General features: G+C 47.4%; 1 protein-coding gene across 1 annotated transcript in view; it reads left to right on the forward strand.

Moving 5' to 3' along the window:
* MYO5B (myosin VB) overlaps nucleotides 1-22,263 on the forward strand; it is a 74,585-nt gene that overhangs the window by 6,213 nt on the left and 46,109 nt on the right. Inside the window, exons 3-10 of the mRNA XM_065655484.1 lie at nucleotides 8,106-8,262; nucleotides 9,071-9,214; nucleotides 9,635-9,716; nucleotides 11,126-11,233; nucleotides 12,461-12,570; nucleotides 14,069-14,334; nucleotides 17,042-17,123; nucleotides 18,574-18,714. Of these exons, the coding sequence (XP_065511556.1) occupies nucleotides 8,106-8,262; nucleotides 9,071-9,214; nucleotides 9,635-9,716; nucleotides 11,126-11,233; nucleotides 12,461-12,570; nucleotides 14,069-14,334; nucleotides 17,042-17,123; nucleotides 18,574-18,714 (1,090 nt within the window). The remainder of the gene's footprint in view (nucleotides 1-8,105; nucleotides 8,263-9,070; nucleotides 9,215-9,634; nucleotides 9,717-11,125; nucleotides 11,234-12,460; nucleotides 12,571-14,068; nucleotides 14,335-17,041; nucleotides 17,124-18,573; nucleotides 18,715-22,263) is intronic.

Genomic DNA, 22,263 nt, shown 5'->3' on the forward strand with positions numbered 1-22,263 from the left:
AAATCTCCAGATAATGTTTCCCAAGAGCCGAAGGAGAGACTTTACTTGCCTTGCTACAGAGAGGGGTAGAGATGCTCTGAGGATAAATAGCGACTAAATGATCTTTTTAAAAATTTTCTTTTCTTGGGGGGTGCAGTTTGGCATGAGAACGATGCTATTTGTTGGCAGCTTGAATCAGAAGTGAGACATCCCTTACAGAAAAATCATAAATCCTCATAATGGGACAGCACTGGCTTAAGGCCCAGAAAGGTCAGTGCATAAGAGTAATGATTGTATGTGTGAAATATCACCGGCGTGGACAGAGTCATAATAGGAGGGGTGAAAGTTTTAACACCGAATATAATTAAATATTCAGAACGGTGTTCACGAGCATCATAATTACACGGGAGCACAAAGACTTGGCATTGCCCTTGTCCACTCCCAGCCGCTGCTTGTTCCCTGTCCTCACCGAAGTTCTGGAGACGTCGGGGTGGAGAATTTGGTCCCGTCGATTTCTGAAAATGTCTTTCTGGGATTTTCCTTATGTATATCGACCGTAATTAATTAGATGGTAGTGTAAGAGTTTTAAAAGCACCGGTGGCTGATGGTGGTTGAGGTGATGAAGGACCTCAGCGCTGGGGAGGCCAAACCGCGAATGCTGGGCGCGGTTTTGGGCCCCTCACCTCAGGGCTCCAAATGGTGGTACCGGGGGCACCAGAATCACCTCAGGGCTCCAAATGGTGGCACCGGGGGCACCAGAATCACCTCAGGGCTCCAAATGGTGGCACCGGGGGCACCAGAATCACCTCAGGGCTCCAAATGGTGGTACCGGGGGCACCAGAATCACCTCAGGGCTCCAAATGGTGGTACCGGGGGCACCAGAATCACCTCAGGGCTCCAAATAGCGGCACCGGGGGCACCAGAATCACCTCAGGGCTCCAAATGGCGGCACCAGAATCACCTCAGGGCTCCAAATGGCGGCCAGAGGGGTGGCGGGATCACCTCACACCAAGAAAGGCCTTGAGGTGCTGGAGCGAGTTGAGAGAAGGGAACGGAGCTGGGGAAGGGGCTGGAGCACAAGTGTGATGGGAGCGGCTGAGGGAGCTGGGGGTTCAGCTGGAGAACAGGAGCTGAGGGGAGACAGGGACACAAAGAAACGGCCTCAAGTTGCGCCAGGGGAGGTTGAGGTTGGATCTGGGGAACAATTTCTTCCCCAAAGGGCTGTGGGGCATTGGAACAGGCTGCCCAGGGCAGTGGTGGAGCCACCATCCCTGCAGGGGTTGAAAATACACAGAGATGAGGTTTTCAGGGACGTGGGTCAGTGCCAGGGGGAGGTTATGGTTGAACTCGATGATCTTGAGGGTCTCTTCCAAACATAGCGATTCTATGATTCTTTTACCCTCTTTCTGGGACTGCCATGGGGTGGAAGAACAACAGCCTTGTCCTCCTGGTGCCCGCAGAGCTGAACTCCTTGGGTTGCAAACGTGGGGAGCAGAAAGCCGCTGTGATCCTTACCCTGCGCGATGTTTTTTGGGAGGATACCGTCTCCATTTTCAGGGCTGCCGAGCTCCACAGCCGCTTGGGTGGGAGCCGGAGGCGCTCAGGGGTGTGATCCCAGCACCGAAAAGTGCATCAGGGTACCAGAGAACCGCTAAAATTGGCCGGGCGCGTGTTTTGCTCTCGTTAAAAACAGCGCACAAAAGAATTGCTGACCTCATTTTAGCGTGGCCGAGGACTTTGTGTTCTTCCCTAAAGCATAAATCCCGGGAGAAGCTCGTCCTTCCCGCCGGCCCTCGGGATTTGGTGGAAAGACTGGAGACAGCTCAGCATTTTGAGTACGCAGGATTTTCTTTGCTTGTTGAAGGGGCATTTCCAGCCGGCTGCACAAAACGGTCGGGGGAAAAAGTAATTTAATGAGCCGGGGCCGGTGGGACTCCCACCGCTCTTGTAGGAGTAACTGGTTTGCTGGAGCATCGCGTAAAAGCGCTGTGACCTCTGCGAAGACACTTTAATTTGTGCCGTGGTATTTGATCTCGACATTAGACACATCAGATTGATATTTATGTTAATGAGGTGGCTGCAGAAATAAGCTTAATTTGCACATTACCTGTTCTTCGAGCATCACGCCACATGCTCATTCTTTCCCATTTGGGGCTAAACTGGTACTTTTAGGCTTTTTCCCAGCAACTAAGTGACTCAAACCCATATTTTCCCTCTGGTTCTTTGCTAAAACCCAGGTGTGTGTCAGCAAATTATCTCCGAAGCTGCGCAGGATGAACCCCGGGCAGGTTTGTCACCCTCGATGCATCATCTCGAGTAAGACCCTGGATGGGCCCTGCGTGATCTAACGTCCCCCGGGGACACCTGCGATATCTGGGTGACGTTACACCAGGTTTTGGCGTTGCTGAAATGAGATACTGCGGATAAATATATAGCACTTGAAAAGCCGCCAGTATGTTGCTGCTGACTTCAGGAGCTGCAGCATAAAACGTGCATTTGCAGCAGATGTTTGAGAATGCTAAAGCCCTTAAACGCTCTTGTTCGACCAGACACTAGATAATATCTTTTGGAGTTTCTCCGAGGGAAAAGTCCAACTACCCCGAAGTTGTGTTTTCATATTTGTGACCGAGCACGGTAATATAAAAACCCAAATTAAAGCCAGTGAGTAAAACAGGCTGCTGCCGCCCTCAGCAGCGATGCTGCTGCAAATTCCAGTTATCCCATGGAAATGGGAACAATTCCCGGTTTCGGAGGCCGTTTCAGAGGCGACTCTTCTCAGCGTTACGATGCTGCAACGCTCCGAGTTTTATTTTCACGGTTTGCAACTTCTGCCTATTCATTTGAAGGCAGAATTAGTCTGTCTCAGTTTCTCATTGATGTCGTTAGCGCCAATGGTAATTAAATTATTGCGTTTTTGTATATCGCTAACACCGTGGTGTAACAGCTACGCTCATTTTTAACCTGCACAAGCACCGTTGATACACAAGTGTATTAGAGCCTGTTGTGCATTGAGGCTTTATGGGTCTTTTTGTTAGGGTCAGGCTAAATTCAAACTACAATACTTAAAGCATTTTTAATCTTGAGCTTGCTTTATGAACGCTAATCCTCTGAGCATCCCGAAAGAAGTAGGTTAAATATGATTTCCGTGGTGGAAACGCAGAGACACTCATTGACTTGCTCCGCGACGTGGAGAATTAGTGTCGGATCCGGAATTAGAGCTGGAGCAACCCTGGATAATTATCCGCAGGGTCTGGATCTGCCCTTGTTTGCTTTGGATATTTTTCCTTCTCAGAGGAACCGTGTTTTTAAGTGCAACCAGCTGCCCAGATCAAGATGAAGTCGTGGTTTTGCGGAGAGATGATGATGAAAACCAAGTAACGTGAGAAATGTCTGTTTAAAAAAAGGACGCGTTACCTGCGTAGCAGCTTAAACAGGTATTACTGCTTGCAAAAGACACATCGAAATAGCAAAATGAGGGAAAACACTCAGAATTTACAGACGGCAGTCCATAAATTCTATCAGATGCCACCATCACTTGCAACCCTCAGCTTTCATGGAATCATAGAATAATTTTGGTTGGAAAAGACCTTTACGATCATCGAGTCCAACCGTTAACCCAACACTGTCGCTAAACCACGTCCCTAAAAACCTCATCTCCATATCTTTTAAACTCTGCGCCTTTTAAACTTTCGGAGCTGCTGTTGGCCCTCGCATTGAAGAAATAATCCTGGACTTTGTTCTGGTTTGGATTTCTGCACCGTGGTGCTTTTCTAAGCATCTCTGATGGATGGAGGTTGTAGTTTCAGGCCATTATATTAATTTTCCAGGCTGTGGGTCATCTTGGAAAGTGGTTGAAGAAACAAAAATACTGCAGACCTGCGGAGGCGGGAGTTGCATCGTTAAGCGCCACATTTCCATCATAATTTTCTTCTGTGCTGATGCTGCTAAAACTGTGTTTCAAGCAACTGTGTTGCACCCCACACCTGCACAATGGCCAAATGTCTGGTTTTTTTAAATTTTATTTTATTCCACGCTGAATAAAAACAATACCTGCCTGGCTTTAGCCATTTCTGCTCGCTGAGCAGCTCCCTTGGGTTCGTTTGTCTTTCCCTGTTGGCATCAGCAGCTGGTTAACTTGTACACCAGAGAAGGGAAAGTCTCTGCAACCCTTATTCCTGAGGGATTTTACTCCTGACGTTGGAAACAAATTGTCTCAATATGCATTTTCCACCAAAAAAAACCAGCAACGGAAGAGAGATGTTACTGCAAATGCAAGAATTTGAGCGGCCTTTCCGTCTTGCTCGTAAGCCAGCAGCTTATATTTTATTTTATTAATGTATCATACAACTCCATGGTGTCATGGGGGACCCACCTGGCGCATTTCGTGTAGCAGCACATCAGCTATTAGAGCAAATTTTTGAGAAACTCTGGAAAAACGTGACCCGGCAGAGCAGCTGCAATAGCAAAAAATGGTGTTGGTTGCGGTTCTTATCACTATGTTCAGGGTCTTTTGGAGAATGACGGTACTTTTTAAAAAAAGAGACAAGCCAGAGGGAGGAATAAACCGCTCAGGATGTCACATAAAAGGTATTTTTTGATGGGACCTGAAGCCCACGGAAACTGTGGGTCTGGAGAACTCCTTGGACCATCCGTGGTGGGTTGGTCTCTGTCTCCTCCAGCCAAGCACACCCTGATATGGAGAAGTTACAAAAAAGGTCAAAATCGGTAACGGAAGGTCTTAATTATGAATCTTAGATAGTGAAAAAAAACAAAAGCCAAAAGCCTCTCTGCTCCGTCCTTTGGAGATGACGTGAGTTTTATGTGTCGCGTCCTGATGATCAACGTGGGACCTTCATTGCCAGAGCTCAGCGAGTGGTTGTCCGTGAAGATGATCAATGCGGAGGTGAAACTTTTCACCTATTTAATAGGAGATAAATGATGATAAATCACTGGCGTCGCCTGTCCTGGGAACTGCTGCTAAGGGTTTATCCAACATACTTGTGGTTTCTGTGCTTAGTCTTAGTTTCTTTGGAGCTGCAATTGGTTTTTCTCTGTTGGGTTCATGGGTCTGGTGGGTCGTGCTACAAAAACAGCTTTAACGCACCCGAGCGGCACAGGGGAGGCCAAACCTCGAATCCCGGGGGCCGTTTTGGGCCCCTAAGGGCTCAAAATGGTGGTACCAGGGGCACCAGAATCACCTCAGGGCTCAAAATGGTGGTACCAGGGGCACCAGAATCACCTCAGGGCTCCAAATGGTGGTACCAGGGGCACCAGAATCACCTCAGGGCTCCAAATGGTGGTACCAAGGGCACCAGAATCACCTCAGGGCTCCAAATGGCGGCCCTGGGGGCACCAGAATCACCTCAGGGCTCCAAATGGTGGTACCAGGGGCACCAGAATCATCTCAGGGCTCAAAATGGCGGCCCTGGGGGCACCAGAATCACCTCAGGGCTCAAAATGGTGGTACCGGGGGCACCAGAATCACCTCAGGGCTCAAAATGGTGGTGCCGGGGGCACCAGAATCACCTCAGGGCTCAAAATGGTGGCACCAGGTGCACCAGAATCACCTCAGGGCTCAAAATGGTGGTGCCGGGGGCACCAGAATCACCTCAGGGCTCCAAATGGTGGCCCTGGGGGCACCAGAATCACCTCAGGGCTCAAAATGGTGGTGCCGGGGGCACCAGAATCACCTCAGGGCTCCAAATGGTGGCCCTGGGGGCACCAGAATCACCTCAGGGCTCCAAATGGTGGCCCTGGGGGCACCAGAATCACCTCAGGGCTCCAAATGGCGGCACCAGGGGCACCAGAATCACCTCAGGGCTCAAAATGGTGGCACCAGGGGCACCAGAATCACCTCAGGGCTCAAAATGGTGGCATCAGAATCACCTCAGGGCTCTAAATGGTGGTACCAGGTGCACCAGAATCACCTCAGGGCTCCAAATGGCGGCCAGAGGGGTGGTGGGATCACCTCACACCAAGAAAGGGCTTGAGGTGCTGGAGCGAGTTGAGAGAAGGGAACGGAGCTGGGGAAGGGGCTGGAGCACAAGTGTGATGGGAGCGGCTGAGGGAGCTGGGGGTTCAGCTGGAGAACAGGAGCTGAGGGGAGACAGGGACACAAAGAAACGTGCTGATGCGGGGAGATCGTGTGTTATTGTACAAAATGTGCATGAAGATCTGTCTTTTAAAAGAAGTGTGAGTATGGGTTGGTGTGGCCAGAGTCTTGGCAGGAGCAGTTGTGTCCTATGAATCCGTTATGTTTTTCAGTGGTTAACTCTTAGGATATATGCCATGTTTGCTGTTTTTTTTCTTTTTTCTTTTCTCCAAGATCTGCAGCAAAACCTCCGTAAGACACCTGAACAAGAAGCTTTTCTCTTGCAGCAGCGGGTGCAGAGTCGCGGTGTAATTAATTTTTGATCTCCAATATTTGCTGTTGCTTAGAAAGAGAAGTGAGGCTTAAAACCTGTTTTTAAGGATTTAAACCGTCAGTAAAAGGCAGGTTGTGATCCCAACACAGCATCATCTCACAGAGGTTTCCATCGTGGCTACAGAGGTGCTGTCGATGGAGGGTTTCAGTTTCTGGGTAATTCTGAGCTTGTGCTGGATCTGGGGTTCCTTTTGGCCTCTGAAGTCCCAAAACAAGAGGAAATGGCCTCAAGTTGCGCCAGGGGAGGTTGAGGTTGGATCTGGGGAACAATTTCTTCCCCAAAGGGCTGTGGGGCATTGGAACAGGCTGCCCAGGGCAGTGGTGGAGTCACCATCCCTGCAGGGGTTGAAAATACACAGAGATGAGGTTCTCAGGGACATGGGGCAGTGCCAGGGGTGGGTTAATGGTTGGACTCAATGATCTTGAGGGTCTTTTCCAACCGAAACGATTTGATGAAGTCTAAAGGTGCGAGATGGACACGTTGACAGCCCCGTGCCCGGATCCTGCCCGCGGGACGTCCCGGTGGCTTTGCCAAGGGGTGCGGAGCTCACCCAGCCGTGACTTAGCAAGTCCTCGGTGCGACGTGCGGGTTGTCCCCACCCAGAATGAGTCATTTGAAACGCTGGTGCTGGTTTTTCGTTTCCCTGGGTGAGGTTGTGCTTGGTTCAGGGCTGGTATTATTATTCCTGCGTTAACCGCCCAAGAGCTGGAGTGGTTGGAGGTTCCTTGTGCTGGTGGGTGCCCAGGAGGGTGGTGGAGCTGGCGAGGGGGTGTATTAAGTTATATTTAATAATTCGGTCCCTAAAAAATATAAACACGGCTGGGAATCACCTCACCAGTCCTCTCTCCTGTCTTAAAAAGTTGCGATTTGCACCAAAATGTTACACGTTTGACTCGACCGAGGTTTTATTCCAAACCAATCTTACCTTGGTCCTTTTTCTGCCTTGCAACTCAAGCACGTTAAACTGCGTAATTATTGGGGTGTATCTGGTGGGTACCACGTTTTGGGGATGAATAGATGCTGCGGGTCTGATGTCAGACACGTCCTTTGTGTTATTGTTGTCAAAGTCTTAACCGGATGTGTGAAAATACTTCGATAATTCCCCAGGGAATCAAATGAATTCTGCTGTTCCTAATTTTAGGGTGCTTGATTTCACAGCTTCAGTATTTTTTTGACATATTTGGAGCTCAGAGGAACCTTTCTGGGTATTTACGTTTTAATAGCTCAGCAATAAGGCTACTTGAGCGAGTTTCGCAACTAATTGCCCACGTTCCGTTGAGCAAAAGCTCAAATGCTTGAGCGAAGGCATTGGAGGGCGATGTTAAATATATAATACTAGAGCTGAAATTCAGCCGATGATTGTTAATAGTTCTTTAGATGAATGTCAAGCAGCAGAGGTTTATTGTTGTGACGTTATAAGGCGGATGGACGGTCAGAGCATCCTTTAGATTTTCGGTGAGATTTAGCACAATCGTGTATTATTCACCATTGGACTCAATGATCTCGAGGTTCTCTTCCAAGCAAAATAATTTTCCGATTACTTTGGTAAAATCCAGAATAAATCCAGCATCCGGGCAGTGAGAAGACGAGAGAGACGCAGATGCGTGAAGGTGGAAGGTCGTCGCGCGATGCAACCAAACTATTAACAAGAACGTTAACGAGATTAATTTCTAAAAGCTTTTTTTTTCTCTGCCGTGACAGGGACGAGAAGAACCAATCCATCATCGTGAGCGGGGAATCGGGCGCGGGGAAGACGGTTTCTGCCAAATACGCCATGCGCTTCTTCGCGACCGTGGGCGGTTCTGCCAGCGACACCAATATCGAAGCCAAAGTCCTTGCGTCGAGCCCAATTATGGAGGTAAAACCCACGTGTTTTCCGTTGTCCTTCTTGTTGTGATCACTGCGTGTCCCCAGAAGGGACTAAACCAAGGATTACTTCATCTACTTGAGGTATTTCAATGCAGTTTTAATTCTGCTAGTTTTCTGTCATATGGGTAATAACAAACCCTATTATAGGGAAATCTTCTCTAGTGGAAAAAAACCTTCCTTTTACAAACATGAAAGCGAAAGCCACTTTGTTTCATTGCACCACGACCAGATGGTGAAAATAAACGTCTGACTGATTAAATCCCATTTTCCAAACGGATTTTGCAGTCCGAGTAACTTCACTCGCAAAATATCTGAGTCAGCCTTGAAACTCGGTGAAACCCTTTAGGCTTGTGTGACTTTGTGGGGTTTTTTAAAGACAGGAGGTAGCAATGCCACTATAGTGGGTGATCCTATAATTTTATTGCTCTAATTTTCTTGCCTGTGGTCAGTTCTGGGTGTAAATTCGAAGCGCTGGGGCCGGGGAACCTGCCTGTCGTTGTTGGAAAGTGCTGAGAATGTTGCCATGGTTTGCAAAAAAACCCGAAGGTGGTGCAAAAACCCAAAGATGGAGTAGTGTAGATGATCTAATTGCTGTACGGATATTTTTATTTCGTAAAAATTCTGTCGACACCACGTTTTCAGTGAAGGTTCCTCCCCAAAGTCACCTCGTTGCTGTCTTTTGCACCCGGGAAGGGATTTCCCTCAAATCCTCTTGTGGCTGTTGATGTGACGCTGATTACCAATGTAAAAGTTTAAAAAGAAATGAAAAATCAACGTTTAATCTTGTTTTTACGCAGGCAATTGGAAATGCCAAAACAACAAGGAACGACAACAGCAGCCGCTTTGGGAAGTACATTCAGATCGGCTTTGATAAAAGATACCACATCATCGGCGCCAACATGAGGACGTATCTGCTGGAAAAATCCCGCGTTGTTTTCCAGGTAAGAAGTCGTTCTGTCTTTTGGATGCCGTACTCTGGGAATTTCATCGTCTGGATCTTTTGGATTTCAAAAAAATCGCTTTAAAAGTAGCTTTCCTAGTGGACACGGCTTCCAGGACAAGCTTTTTTGGTTTGTGCTTTGAGCTCCAGCTCGAAGCGCTTGCGAAACGTTTGTCCCTACGCCCCAAAAAACCCGACTACAAAAATCCTGTGTTTGTTTATTTCCGTGCCTGTGCGAGATGGGCAACGTACGTGGGTCAGGGCAAGGGGTGGCACCTCCTTTTCCCCACGTGCCACAACGTCCCCGCCTTCTTGGTGACACCGAGGAGGCCACGATGATGGGAAGCGGAGGGATGGGGTCAAGGTGGGAGCGCGGCGTAACCTCTTCTTGCCTTTGAATTTGCCGGTTTTCCCCCCGCAGGCGGAGGACGAGCGCAACTACCACATCTTCTACCAGCTTTGCGCCTCGGCGACTCTTCCGGAATTCAAAGACCTCGGCCTAAGTACGTGGTTCTACCTCCCTCGCCGGCGACGGGGAAACATCGTGGGGTTTGAAATTGGGGTTATCGCTGAGGTTGGATGTGCTTTTCTCTTGCAGCAGGGGGTGCGGAATTGCGGCATAATTAATTTTAGACCCTCGATATTTGCTGTTGCTTAGAAAGAGAAGCAGCAAGGCTTCAAACGTGCTTTTAAGGATTCAAACCAGCGAGGAAGGCAGGTTGTGAGGAGAAGACTTTTTGGGTCATTTCTAATTGAAATTTTCTATTATCGGTTTCCAGCTGCGCTTTTCTGCATGTCCGTAAAACGCAACGACGGCGAGAGAAGCGGTTTGCTTCAAAATTCACGATGTTTGCCTTTGGTGCAGGGAATAAATAGTTCTGGGTGTTTTTCTGTAGGTGCGGATGTGCACAATTCTTTATCGTTTCTTTATTTCGAGGGATTTTTCCTGACTGATTTTGCACCAGACTTACTAGCCCATATCTTGAGATGAGTAGTCAAAACCCAAATTTAATTCCTGTGAGCTGTACCGTACCTACCGATCAACCTTTTCTACCTGTTTTTGTCCAAAACTACGAGTATCTTGCTATAAAAATCCACTTTTTATTAGACAGAGAGCAGGATTGTATTGTATTGTATTTTTCCATATCAAAAGCAGGAGCTGTTGCTTTTCCTTTGTGTCTTGCACACACAAAGAATTGTTGTTACTCTTTTTCCGCGGCGAATCAAAGCGGGTTTGTGGTTATTAAAATGATTAACACCACGCGTTCCATCATGAGCTGGGTGAATTTCTTTTGTGCTGGGGAAACCGGGATGGACATCGGTATTTTCCGCCCCTTGTTCCTGACGCTCCGAGTTACCGAAACCTCTGTGGCCCGGGGCTTTGTGCGCCAAAAAGAATTCAACGTTCTTCTTACAGCCTGAAATTACAGCTAATGCAAAAACCCGCGGGAGGGCCGGGAAGGGGTGGGGACCTTCTGGTGACGACGAGTCAAAAAATAAGCGCAGATTGCAGTGATTTTAAAGGTTACCACCAGGCCCATGTGGAACGCGCAGTAGACTGGTTTTTCTCATTATTTTCGTGATACTCGGGCGATATGTTGGGGAGCGTTAATGGTCTTTCCGAGCTTTTCTTGGCAAGTCAAGTCGTTTTCTTGGTTTGAAACGAGCCGCAGCTGGTGCTGCGAAGCGATTCTGACTTCCAGTTCGCACCCCGGCAGCCTTGGGCGCAGATCTCGATGGTTTTGGCCTCAAATTAACCCTTGGTTTAAGGACGGGGCAATCGTGCGTGAAGCTTTTTAAAGCAGTTCTGAATCCCGCGATCTCCTCTTGTTGCTCCTGCATTTAAAACGCCCCTCGCTCCGCAAAGCCGCTGTTTGTCGCTGATTTGTTTCTTCTTTCTCTCCTCTCCCAGCGTGCGCTGAAGACTTTTTCTACACGTCTCAGGGAGGCGACACGTCCATCGATGGCGTGGACGACGCCGACGACTTTGAGAAAACCAGACGTGCCTTCACCCTGCTTGGTAAGCGCTTGGAGAAGCCTCGTGCAAATGATTTTTAGTATTTTCTCTGAATTCTGCAGCTATCCTGTAACACTAAGTGCTAAAAACCCCCAGGGGACCCTCTCCCCATCCCTTTGCCACGTGAGGTGTCACTTTGGTGTCACTTTGGTCCCTTTCTCTGCCTCCTTGTTGCACCCTGTGAAGCATCTTCGCTGCCAATTTGATTTTTTTTTTTTTTTTTTTTTTCTCCTGCTTGCATCCTCTGCTTTTCCTTATTTTCCTTCAGTATTTCCCAACTCTGCTTCTATTCAAGGCCGGTGAAATTGCTCCTACACTTTCCTGCCTTTTTATTCGTAACGAGAAGTCAGATTTCTCTGCAAATCCCCACCCTAGGCAGGCTTAACTCCAATTAAGAATGCCAAGTGACAGAGCATTGCACCTCTTAGTAACCTTGAAACGTTTCTCACTGTGGTGATAAAAGTCCCGAGAGAGAGAGAGAGAAAGAGAAGCTCTTGATAATTCAAAAACCAGCAGGTGCTGTCTCAGACCTTGGGTGGATAATTAGGACATTAGGACTGAACATAAAATGGGCCCAGAAACCCAACAGGGATGAAAAAATGCAGGATATGGCAAGAAAACTGCTGCTGAGCAAAGATCCTGCTGGGAACGCCTGCAAAAATCTGCTAGAAAATATATATATAGCAATAACATCTTCTACCCCCGGTGAAGACCCACAACATGCGGCTTCTGTTGACACACCGGGGACCGCGAGACGTCACCTCCCTGGTCACTTGTACCAGTCTGGAGATGTTGCGTGTTGTGTGCACGGCTTTAATTTTCATTTGCGGGACACTGGCGAAAAACTTTAATTTTTGTGTTTCAGTTGGGCTATGATCGTGGAGAAGCAACTTCTTGTTCTAAAAAAGCCGCTGAGCCCCCGGAGCTCTGATCCCATTGGGTCATTATGGAGTAGAATCCTTGTTTTCGTGCGTTTTCTCAATAGTATGAAACCCACGCGTGATAAAATTCCTTTGATACAACCATTAGGGTTAAAGAAAGAACGTGAGGAGCTCCCATTGGCGTCGCATTTGAGCGATGGCTTTACGATGAATTGATTTGGAGCGGTCTGATAATTCTCAACACCAACGGCGCGGGAAGGAAATCAAACCACCGCCAGCATTTTTCAGATAAACCAAAAGTCACCGTTGGTTTTCTGGCGCGGCAATCACCTGTCGATTGTTCCCGTAGGTGTGAAGGAATCTCACCAGACGACCATTTTCCGGATAATCGCTGCCATTCTGCACCTCGGCAACTTGGAAATCCAAGGGGAACGGGACGGCGATGCCTGTAGCGTCTCGGTAGGTCGGCAGCAAGAGCTTTGCACGCTCATATATGGATACGTTGAGCATATCCTTTGGTAGAAAACCTTTTCCCTCCTCGTTTTCTTCTCTTTTTTTGAACACACGTCATAATTTCATGGTTGTTTCACTTTTTCCCTGGGAGATGGCGCGTTATTTCTCCGCTCTAGCCAGCCCGTAAGCGAGACGATTCGAAGCTCGCTTACCTCCTTACGTCCCAAATCGTCTTTAAATCTTCCTGCTTTCCTAAAAACTCGATGCACGGAGTATTTTGGGAGCAGGAGCTCCCACCAGCAGAAGGTCTGATGCTCTACGAGCACTTTGCTACAGGCAAAGCCACGAGGCTGCTGCTCGTAACGCACCTGTCCAATATTCAAAGGAGCACCGCACTGTTAATTAGCAAGAATAAATAACATTAAAGATGCCTTAGGGCTGGTTTTTCTGTTTCTATGTTTGTTCGGGAGTCGGAAAAAGGGGTTATATAGAAAATGCAGTCCCGTCAATTAGCGCCGTATCCAGGCCGAGTCGTTTGTTCTTAATTAAAGTATTAAAATGGGTTGCGCGCACATTTTTAGCAGTACCCTTGTGCAATTAGTGGGTTGCTGGGGGTAATTTGCTTGATATTTGGCAGGATGGAGGTGCGAAAGCAATCTGTTGAGTTCTATAATGGGGCTTATGTTGTTTAATTACCTTCAGATCTAATTGCATGGTATGAAATCAATCCTGTTATGGCTTCGACTCCCTGGTCAAAAAGGTATCAGAGCAAAAAAAGCATCCTCGAGGTCTTTTAAAATGTATTTTTCTATCTCCAAACCCATCCAGCTTCTGTACAAGCATGTCTCTAACTGGAAACAATTTATTTCTTTTTAGATATGTATTATTACACCGAGAAAAGGGAAATTTGATTTCGCGTTGTCCAAAACACAGTAAGATAACAGTGTCGTAGCGTAATAGAGACTCAGAACTGCCTTGGCTTAGTTCGAGGGGCTAAAACCACCATGCACTGGAGAAAACGAAGTTTGGATTTCATTTAATTGATTCTGCAAAACGCAACCCCTTCTGGTAATGCACGTTTTGCAATTTTGCTATTCAAAATGGGGTCGGTTTGTAAAAGGCCGGTGGAACGGCGTACCCGGAGCTTTAATTGAGGGTTAATTAAGGTTGCTCGGAAGGAGCGTGTGGCTGCAGCTCAAGGAGAAGTAAAGTGGAGACAATCGCTGTGGAAATCTGTTTTTTTATGAGGTTTAAGACCTCAAAAATAGAGCAGAGGAAAGCCATGGGTTGTCCCACCACGCAGAGCTCCGCGTGAGCCGTGTCCTCCACGTCCACGAAGACCAACGCGACTGGACAAGCCCTCATCGCATCTCTGGTCTTACACACTTATTTCCCTAGATAATCATTAACGTGAATTCCTTGCACTGATGTGAGGATTCGGTGTTAAAACTCTGCTTCTGGAGCATCACCAACCTGCTGATTTGACCTCTTGTTCCCCCTCCAGAGCGAGGACGAGCACTTGGCCAACTTTTGCGGTTTGCTGGGCCTGGAGCACGGCCAGATGCAGCACTGGCTTTGCCATCGCAAGCTCGTCACCACGGCTGAGACCTACGTGAAGAACATGTCCGTGCAGCAGGTGCTCAATGCCCGCGACGCCTTGGCCAAGCACATCTACGCTCAGCTCTTCAACTGGATCGTGCAGCACATCAACAAGGCCCTGCACACCACCGTCAAGCAGCACTCCTTCATCGGCGTGCTCGATATCTACGGGTAGGTGCGATTTTTCTGCTTTTAGCTCTGGTTAATTAGGCCTTCCTGATTTATCTCGCCCTTCTGGCCCTGCGCGCTTGACATTGGCTTGTGGCAGGAGATGGGAATCGTAGAAAGGGTCACAAAAAGCACAGTCGTGTTACCGTAGAACCATAGTTTGGGTTGGAAAGGACCTTCAAAGGTCATCTAGTCCAACCTCCATGCGACGAGCATCTGGTTGCAATGGTACGTGGTCTGAAGTTTCGATCCTCCCTTAGGTTTTGCAGCCCTGACGCAGAAACAGCGTCTGGAAGATCCGCTTGAGCGCTGGCTTTTGGGATTTTCCTCTCGTGCTATTCCCATTCAGGATTTCTGTCCCCCGTGCCATTTAACGCATCGAGCTTAAAGATGAACTGGGTGTAAATCGTAGGATCATTTTGGTTGGAAAAGACCTTCAGAATCGAGTCCAACTGTTAACCCAACCCTGGCGCTAAACCATGTCCGTGAGACCCTCGGCCATGGTCTCTGAGACCCTCAGCCATGGTCCTGAGACCCTCAGCCGTGGCCCCAAGACGCTCAGTCATGGCCCTGAGACCCTCACCCATGGCCCTGAGAACGTGGGTCAATGCAGAGAACCAGATGTCCAAGTTACAAAATCAGCCGCAGCCTTTCCAAAATTGGAATAAAAGGAGACTTGAGGATAACGCTCATGAAAGATTAAGCTTGAAAACCTGTTAGCGTGGAAGAAAAACCTTCCTTAGCTGCACGCCTGCTGTGCATCACGTCCAGCAGATGCTTTTACAGCCCTGGTGTCACTGCAGGGTACGATGCTTGGGTTTTTTTTAATTTTATTTTTCCCATAGAGACCTGCAGATCCCATGGCAAGAGGTAGATTTGCAGGGGAAGGGTGTCCCCATGAGTGGGATTTCTAGGGACAGGGTCCAAATCCAGGGTACAGAGCTTGTGGGGTTTATCTCCTAATTCTCAACCCTTCGTCCTTAATCCTCTGCTAGTATTGGGGTGAGAGGGTGAAGCATTAAGAACCTTTCTGCTCCGCCCCCGGCCGAAGGTTCATAAATCACATCTGGTGTCTTTTGAGTGGAAAAAGAGTTTCCCCTCCGATAGCTTTTCCTCTTGTACTGCCGCTCTCGTCGTGTTTTTCCGCCTCCGTCTCCATTTTAATTAAGTCTTTTCTTGCCCCGTTGCTCCAATGATGAGCCTGCAGGAATTATTTCCAAGAAGTCCTGGGAAAATCACGTCCCTTTTGTTGCAAAGAGCTGACGGTGCCGATGTACTCGGCGCGGTGGCCGCGCAACCAAGATCAAGGAGCTCTTCAAGGACGCATTCACCATCGGGACTCTCGGCACGTGTTTAATACAAATATTAATTAATCCCAGGCACCGCGTTTTGTCGCGTTTAAGATTGCAAAGCTCAATTTCTGCCATGGGGAGGGAGAAGAGAGCTGGTCCTGGGTTTCTTTGAGGACTGATAAAAGCATAAAAGCGACTCTTTTTCCCCATTTTTCCATTTTCCTTCTCCTGAGGGCTGAGTTATTTTTTATGATAAGCGCATTACCGCCTGGCGATACTTGGGGAACAGCTGCATCGCGTGGAGAACAGCCAGGTGGTCCTCAGAAAGCGCTAGAAATACTAATTTTGGGGTAAAAAAAAAAGTTGTTTCATGTGTTTAATGCTTTATACTGTTTTGCCACCTCCTACAGCACTTATTACCCGAACAATTATTTCGCCGCGCATTCATCGTTACGGCAGCTTATTCATCAAGCGCGGGGAGCTTTGCCACTTCTTCCTTTCATTTAATCCTTACGATCATGTGTCAAAGGCTTTTTTTTTCCCCCTCCCTCTGTGCCTTAAAAATAGAAATATAAATAACATATTTCCCAGCGGTAGCTGAAAAATATCCTTTTTTTTTAAGAGCAAACCTGGCTCTTTATGACTCTACCTCGGTGTTGCGTACGACCACCCCCGGGGCTCGACTGGTTTTCTGCTGCTTCCCTGTAGTTCGTTATTAAAACTGTGTGGTTTTTAATTTCTAATTGGGCCTAGGAGGCCAGTTTGGAGCTGCGTTTGGTGTTGGTCAGTGGCCCAAGGAGGAATGGGATGATATTTTGGTGAGGGGAGCTTTGGAAACCCCGGCGAAAAAGGGAGATCACCGAGAGCAGCATCAAACTCCCTCTAAAAAACGTGTTGGAATTGGAGCTAAAAGCGCCATTTTTCCCTCCGCCTTCCAGAATTCGCTTTCTCACCTGTATCCAATTTTTGTGCTATCAGGGATAAAATACAGAAGCTATAATTATGAATTTAATACCTTCTTTTTTCCGCTCTATTGAATTGCGTTAAAAACGCCACATCGGGTCTTTCGGGACAGCTCCTGTTTCTCCATCACCTTCGCAGTGAATATACTTGGATTTAATATTTCATAATATTTTTTTCCCTGAGAGAGGCCGTTACATTTCTCGTCTCGGCGCTTCCACCTGATGGGCAGGAAACTACAGTCACACCAAATATCTCAGTCGTGCGTAGAAGGGATATTTTGAATCCCCGGAGTCTTGGGGAGACATTTCGGGGAATGAGGAATAAAGCGTAGATTTGGGATAGAAGGAATGCAAAGAAATGGTTGAATAACTGGCATTCCCCATCACTGTGGCGGATAAAAGTAGATTTTCTTTTTTGCGGTGAAGCTTAACGCTGATTTATTCATCGCTTTGCAGGTTTGAAACTTTTGAAGTGAACAGCTTTGAGCAGTTCTGTATCAACTACGCCAACGAAAAGCTCCAGCAGCAGTTCAACTCGGTAAGGTCAGCTTGGAAACCTTCCAGGAAAACGCCGCAAAATATCGAAAGGCTGGATTATTATATGTCTGGCTTCTGCTTAATGGCATTTATCTGCAGCCGGGCTGGAAATCCTCACGCTACCGTCACTCCCCAGCGATAATTGTGCGTCGTAATTGCAGGAAAGATCCGTATCAAGTTGAAAATGTCGCTCGGTTGATCGATAAGCTTGAGGCTGGAGGCAGATTTGCAAATGGTTTGTGGAAGGGGATGGTTTTGAGGCACTAAATAGTTTGCCGCTTTTCTTGTGCGTAGTTTCAGTCTTAAACTGAGCTCAACTTGGGTGGTTTTGTGCCAAATCTTGATTTTTAGTGTGCGACAAAGCCCAAATGGACACCTGCCTGTTAAGTGTGGCAGAAAACTCTGTATTAAATGGTAGGATTGGACACACTCCCCTTCTTCTACTTGGACAACCTGAGATTCTTCTATTATTATTATTATTTTATTAGATACAAGTGCTTACCTGTGGTGGAAATGAAACCAGTAAGGGTTTGTCTTCCACTTTTCTTGTAAGAAGGGAAAAAATTACTAATAGTTTCACGATACGAGGGGAAAAAACTCGTTAAAATAGAGCAGCTAAGTACAGGGTAGTTCGGCACTTTGAAACTGGATCAAACGCGTCAACACTAACATTTGCAGTGTATCTAATGCATCAGATCGCTGCTGCTAAAAATGAAAAGTAAATTATGAATCGTACTTACACTATTCATATCTCAGGATGTCCAACTACCGCTTCTGAAGCTTAGAAATTCAAACTCCGAGATGACATTTGAAGACGTTTTAAAAAGCCATCTTTGAAGAAGAGAAGTGCGTTTGAAAAATCATTTTTTAATATGCTTAGAGTAGCTCAGAAATGGCCAGAGATGATTTATCTGCTTGAGCAGAGGTCTGAGATATATAAGCCATGCGAAGATGATTTTTTTTTTTAAAATTTTTTAATAAGAATCTACAATAGAAAGTCAGATGCTGCTGTTGATATCACTTGTGGACTGATGGGTGCTCTTTGTGAAGCTCCCGGCTCGTGAACTTGCTACAGGTCACTACTTTAATTAGCAAAACACTAATCAAGGAGAGAGAGAGGGCAATTTTCCCAGCCCAAGAGATATAAATGTCATTGCCACTTCAATATATGGCTCCAGCTTAAATGTAGTGACAGCTTCAGTCATTCTCTAGTGAAAGTCATTTAAAGCCTTTTATTTTTATTTCCACCCCGCTCCGTGGTTTCCTAGTGTGATGCTTTTTATTTTCCTTGCTGGAAGGTAGATTGCGGAAACGGCAGAGCTTGCACATGAGGGCACCGAAAGCTTTTTATGGCTTCGGGATGTGCCGAGGGAATATTCGGCTCTGGTGCGAACGGGGACGCGTCGGGCTCGGGTGCCGGTCGATAACTGGGCTGTTTTTTCCCCTCTCAGCATGTGTTTAAGCTGGAACAAGAAGAGTACATGAAGGAGGGAATCCCTTGGACTCTCATCGATTTCTACGATAACCAGCCCTGCATAGACCTTATAGAGGCAAAACTTGGGATCTTGGACCTGCTGGATGAAGAGTGCAAGGTAAAAAGCCTTTTCACGAAGATTTTTGGTTTTATACAAGTTTAAAGAATGGGTTTTAACCTCTGGTAGCTTGCAGGAGGGTAAATATCTCCTTTCACATGCATCTGTCGGCATTTTATTTGCTTTAGGACCTTTCGGAACCTCCTTGGCAGATGTTTGCTACCAACTTGGGTATGTGATGTCACCAGAGCTCGTGTTTCTGGCCTGGGTACACATAGGGATGGTCGTTGCTTGCGACTTTTGATTCCTTCAGTCTTATCCAGGAGCTGGAGTTCCTCCCCATCTTGAGCCTTATTTTGTCCTGAGGGAAACCTGAGTCCTCTTGCGATTGATATTTGGGATGAATTCGATTGCATTTAGCGTACAGACCTCAGATGCTGGAATTTGTGCTTCAGTGGCGCTTGGTATATAGAAAAAAGTTTGGAATTGTGTCTTCCCTCAGCTTTTCGGAGCTTTGGTTTTGTGGTTGGTTTGGTTTGTGTTTTTAAAAGCAAGCTTGTAATTTGAGGAGAGTAGTTTGCGCTCATTTATCATCTGTCTCTCAGCCTCAATTAAATCTTGTGTAAAAGTTGAGCAGAAATGCCAGGACGCCCAACCCTTCATGAGAATCCGTAAGAAAAGGTTGGACTCCTTGAATTATCAAACATATCTAGGAGCAAAAAATGTAAGATTGGGGATTTTCCTGGGAACTCGTGATGCCCGTTTTGAAGGTCTTTGGCGTGGTGAGTAGGTGGAAGGTCCAGAGTCTTTAGTTACGTTCATAGAACGGTTTGGGTTGGAAGGGACCTTCAAAGGTCATCGTCAACAGGAGAGCTCAGTGTGATGCTGTGATGAAAAGGTCTCCTACACCGGGCAGAGCAGCTTGTACCTCTTCCATTTCTGGTGTCTACACAGTGATGATGATGAGGAAATTACTGGAGCGTGGTCAGATCAGGGCTATCAAACATTGCGATGCTGAGGATCAAGAAACTTGAGCGTTGTCCGTGAGTGGTTGGAAGTGATGATCGGTGGAAGGGTTTTCAGAGCCTTGGCCACAAAAAGTCCTTAGCATGGAATAGCTAGAAGTTGAAGTTGGACAGATGAAACCATGAAATCAGCCTTTTTTAATGCTGAGAGACCCTGGGGGGTTCAGCCTGGAGAACAGGAGCTGAGAGGAGACAGGGACACAAAGAAACGGCCTCAAGTTGCGCCAGGGGAGGTTGAGGTTGGATCTTGGGAACAATTTCTTGCTCGCTGTATTAGAGAAACGTGCATGTGTAGAAAAAAATAGTGTTCCACTGGGCCCCAGGGCATCCACCCATGTAGTGTTTAATCTTTCTTAAAAAAGATAAACTAAGGCTCATCTTCGAATCCCATATGGGATGTCAGGAAATCTGTAGGATGGTCTTGTCCAGCAAAGAGGAGCTGAAGATCTTCCAAGTGTTGCAGGGGGGACATGAGGCCAAATCTCAAATCCTGGGGGCGGTTTTGGGCCCCTCACCTCAGGGCTCCAAATGGCGGCCAGAGGGATGGCGGGATCACCTCACAGCAAGAAAGGGCTTGAGGTGCTGGAGCGAGTTGAGAGAAGGGAACGGAGCTGGGGAAGGGGCTGGAGCACAAGTGTGATGGGAGCGGCTGAGGGAGCTGGGGGTTCAGCTGGAGAACAGGAGCTGAGGGGAGACAGGGACACAGAGAAACGGCCTCAAGTTGCGCCAGGGGAGGTTGAGGTTGGATCTGGGGAACAATTTCTTCCCCAAAGGGCTGTGGGGCATTGGAACAGGCTGCCCAGGGCAGTGGTGGAGTCACCATCCCTGGAGGGGTTGAAAATACACACAGATGAGGTTTTCAGGGACACGGGGCAGTGCCAGGGGTGGGGTAATGGTTGGACTCGATGATCTGGAGGGTCTCTTCCAACCAAAATGATCTATGGTTCTGTGGTCAGAGGGAAAGGTTTTGAATCCTTGTTTCAGAGCAGTGTCCCTGTTGGGATTTCAGGAGCTGTCTGACCTGTCCTTGTCGGGGACGGACGCGACCTGTCAAGCGGCTGCTCTTCTCCAAGTGACGGGGCGCGATGAGACTGTCCCAACCCGCACGTCCCACGAGCTCAGCCCTTCCCTGGGATATGGACACTTTGCCCTTTTCAAATCTGATCTCGGGAAGACTCCTTCAAAATGATGACAAATTAAACTTGATTTGATGACATTAAAATAGCATCTTAGGCAGTGCTGTCTCAGGAGGTCAGATTATCAGCTTGATATTCAGCACCGTTTCATTTAGTCTCTGTTAAATTCTTCAGGCTCAAACCATCTCCTGGGGGTTGTGAAGACCATAAGGAAACAGCAACTTTGCTGTAGATCTGCCTGCTACTCCTTTTTTCATCCGTGCTTCTTTTCGACCAAAAAAAAATGGAACACAAGATCTATTCCCCCCCATCAAACGCCAATTATCTGGATATTTACCTGTCAGTAGGGAACGCTGTCATTAGTCACAGGCCCTTATTATGGGCCCTGTAATCGGCTCTTTTATAATAACCCGCAAGCGTTCTCCAGTTTTATGAAAATTTTGGCAAAACCTGTCAACTGAAAGCACCGGTTTACGGATGAAAACGTTCACCCCCGCGTCACTGGCAGCAGCGTTTCGCCTCTCGAGGAGAACCAACCGCGGGACTACAATGGGGTAATTGCGAGTCGTCTCGTTAGCACGTCCAACGGTGAAAAATAAATATATTCCAGGACTGAAATGGCATTGAGGGGGGTCCTGGTAACATAATGAAACATTAGCGCAAATGCAGAGGGTTTGTCGCTAATGTTCTTGCTTCACAGTATGGATTTTTTTATTTTTAATCTTTAATGTGAGGTTGGGGAGGGGGTGGTTGGGTACATGTTGAAGCCGTTCAGCTAACGAAGGTCACAGATCTCGAGTCTTGTCACTGTTCAAAGAAGGGGGCTGGACGGGTTTGAAATGGGAATTGGCAATAAAATAGAGGAGTCTTGGGTTGAGATTGGAGTTTTAAGGACTAAACCCATCTCATGAAAGCAAACGATAAAACCCTTAACTCTGGAAAAAAAAGACGACTTTAGGATTTGTTTGAGTTTGGGGATTTTTAAACAGCTTTGAGGTCCTATGAGTTGGAAGCTGTTGTAAAATTATTAAGGTTGGAGGGAGCTTGTGGAGGTGATTTTGTCCAACCTCCAGTTATGTCCCTGGTCTGCCCAGGAGGACTCATCTTCTCTATGGGACTGTGGTGACCTTATGTCCCTTGGAGTCCTCAAAGTGATTCTTCCCCATTTCCTGCCCTGAAGCGTCACCCGCCCAGATCTGGAGCTTTTAGAACCTCTTGGTTTTGCTTGGACATAAAAAGATGCCAGAAGAACAGCAAGAGTTGGTGTCCCGTGGACAGAAATGGCCTTGGCCAGAAAGCAAGGCCACCACGATGGGCACAACATTGACGTGCTCTAGCACAAACTGATGAGCCCGAAGAAGAGGGCAAGGGGACAAGGACATCCAGGAGGAATTCCATCCTGGTGAGCTGTGAAATGTAGATGGAGTCACCACGGGGCCAACGGTGTT

Source organism: Caloenas nicobarica, chromosome Z (assembly GCF_036013445.1).
Source record: "Caloenas nicobarica isolate bCalNic1 chromosome Z, bCalNic1.hap1, whole genome shotgun sequence".
Classification (NCBI taxonomy): domain Eukaryota; kingdom Metazoa; phylum Chordata; class Aves; order Columbiformes; family Columbidae; genus Caloenas; species Caloenas nicobarica.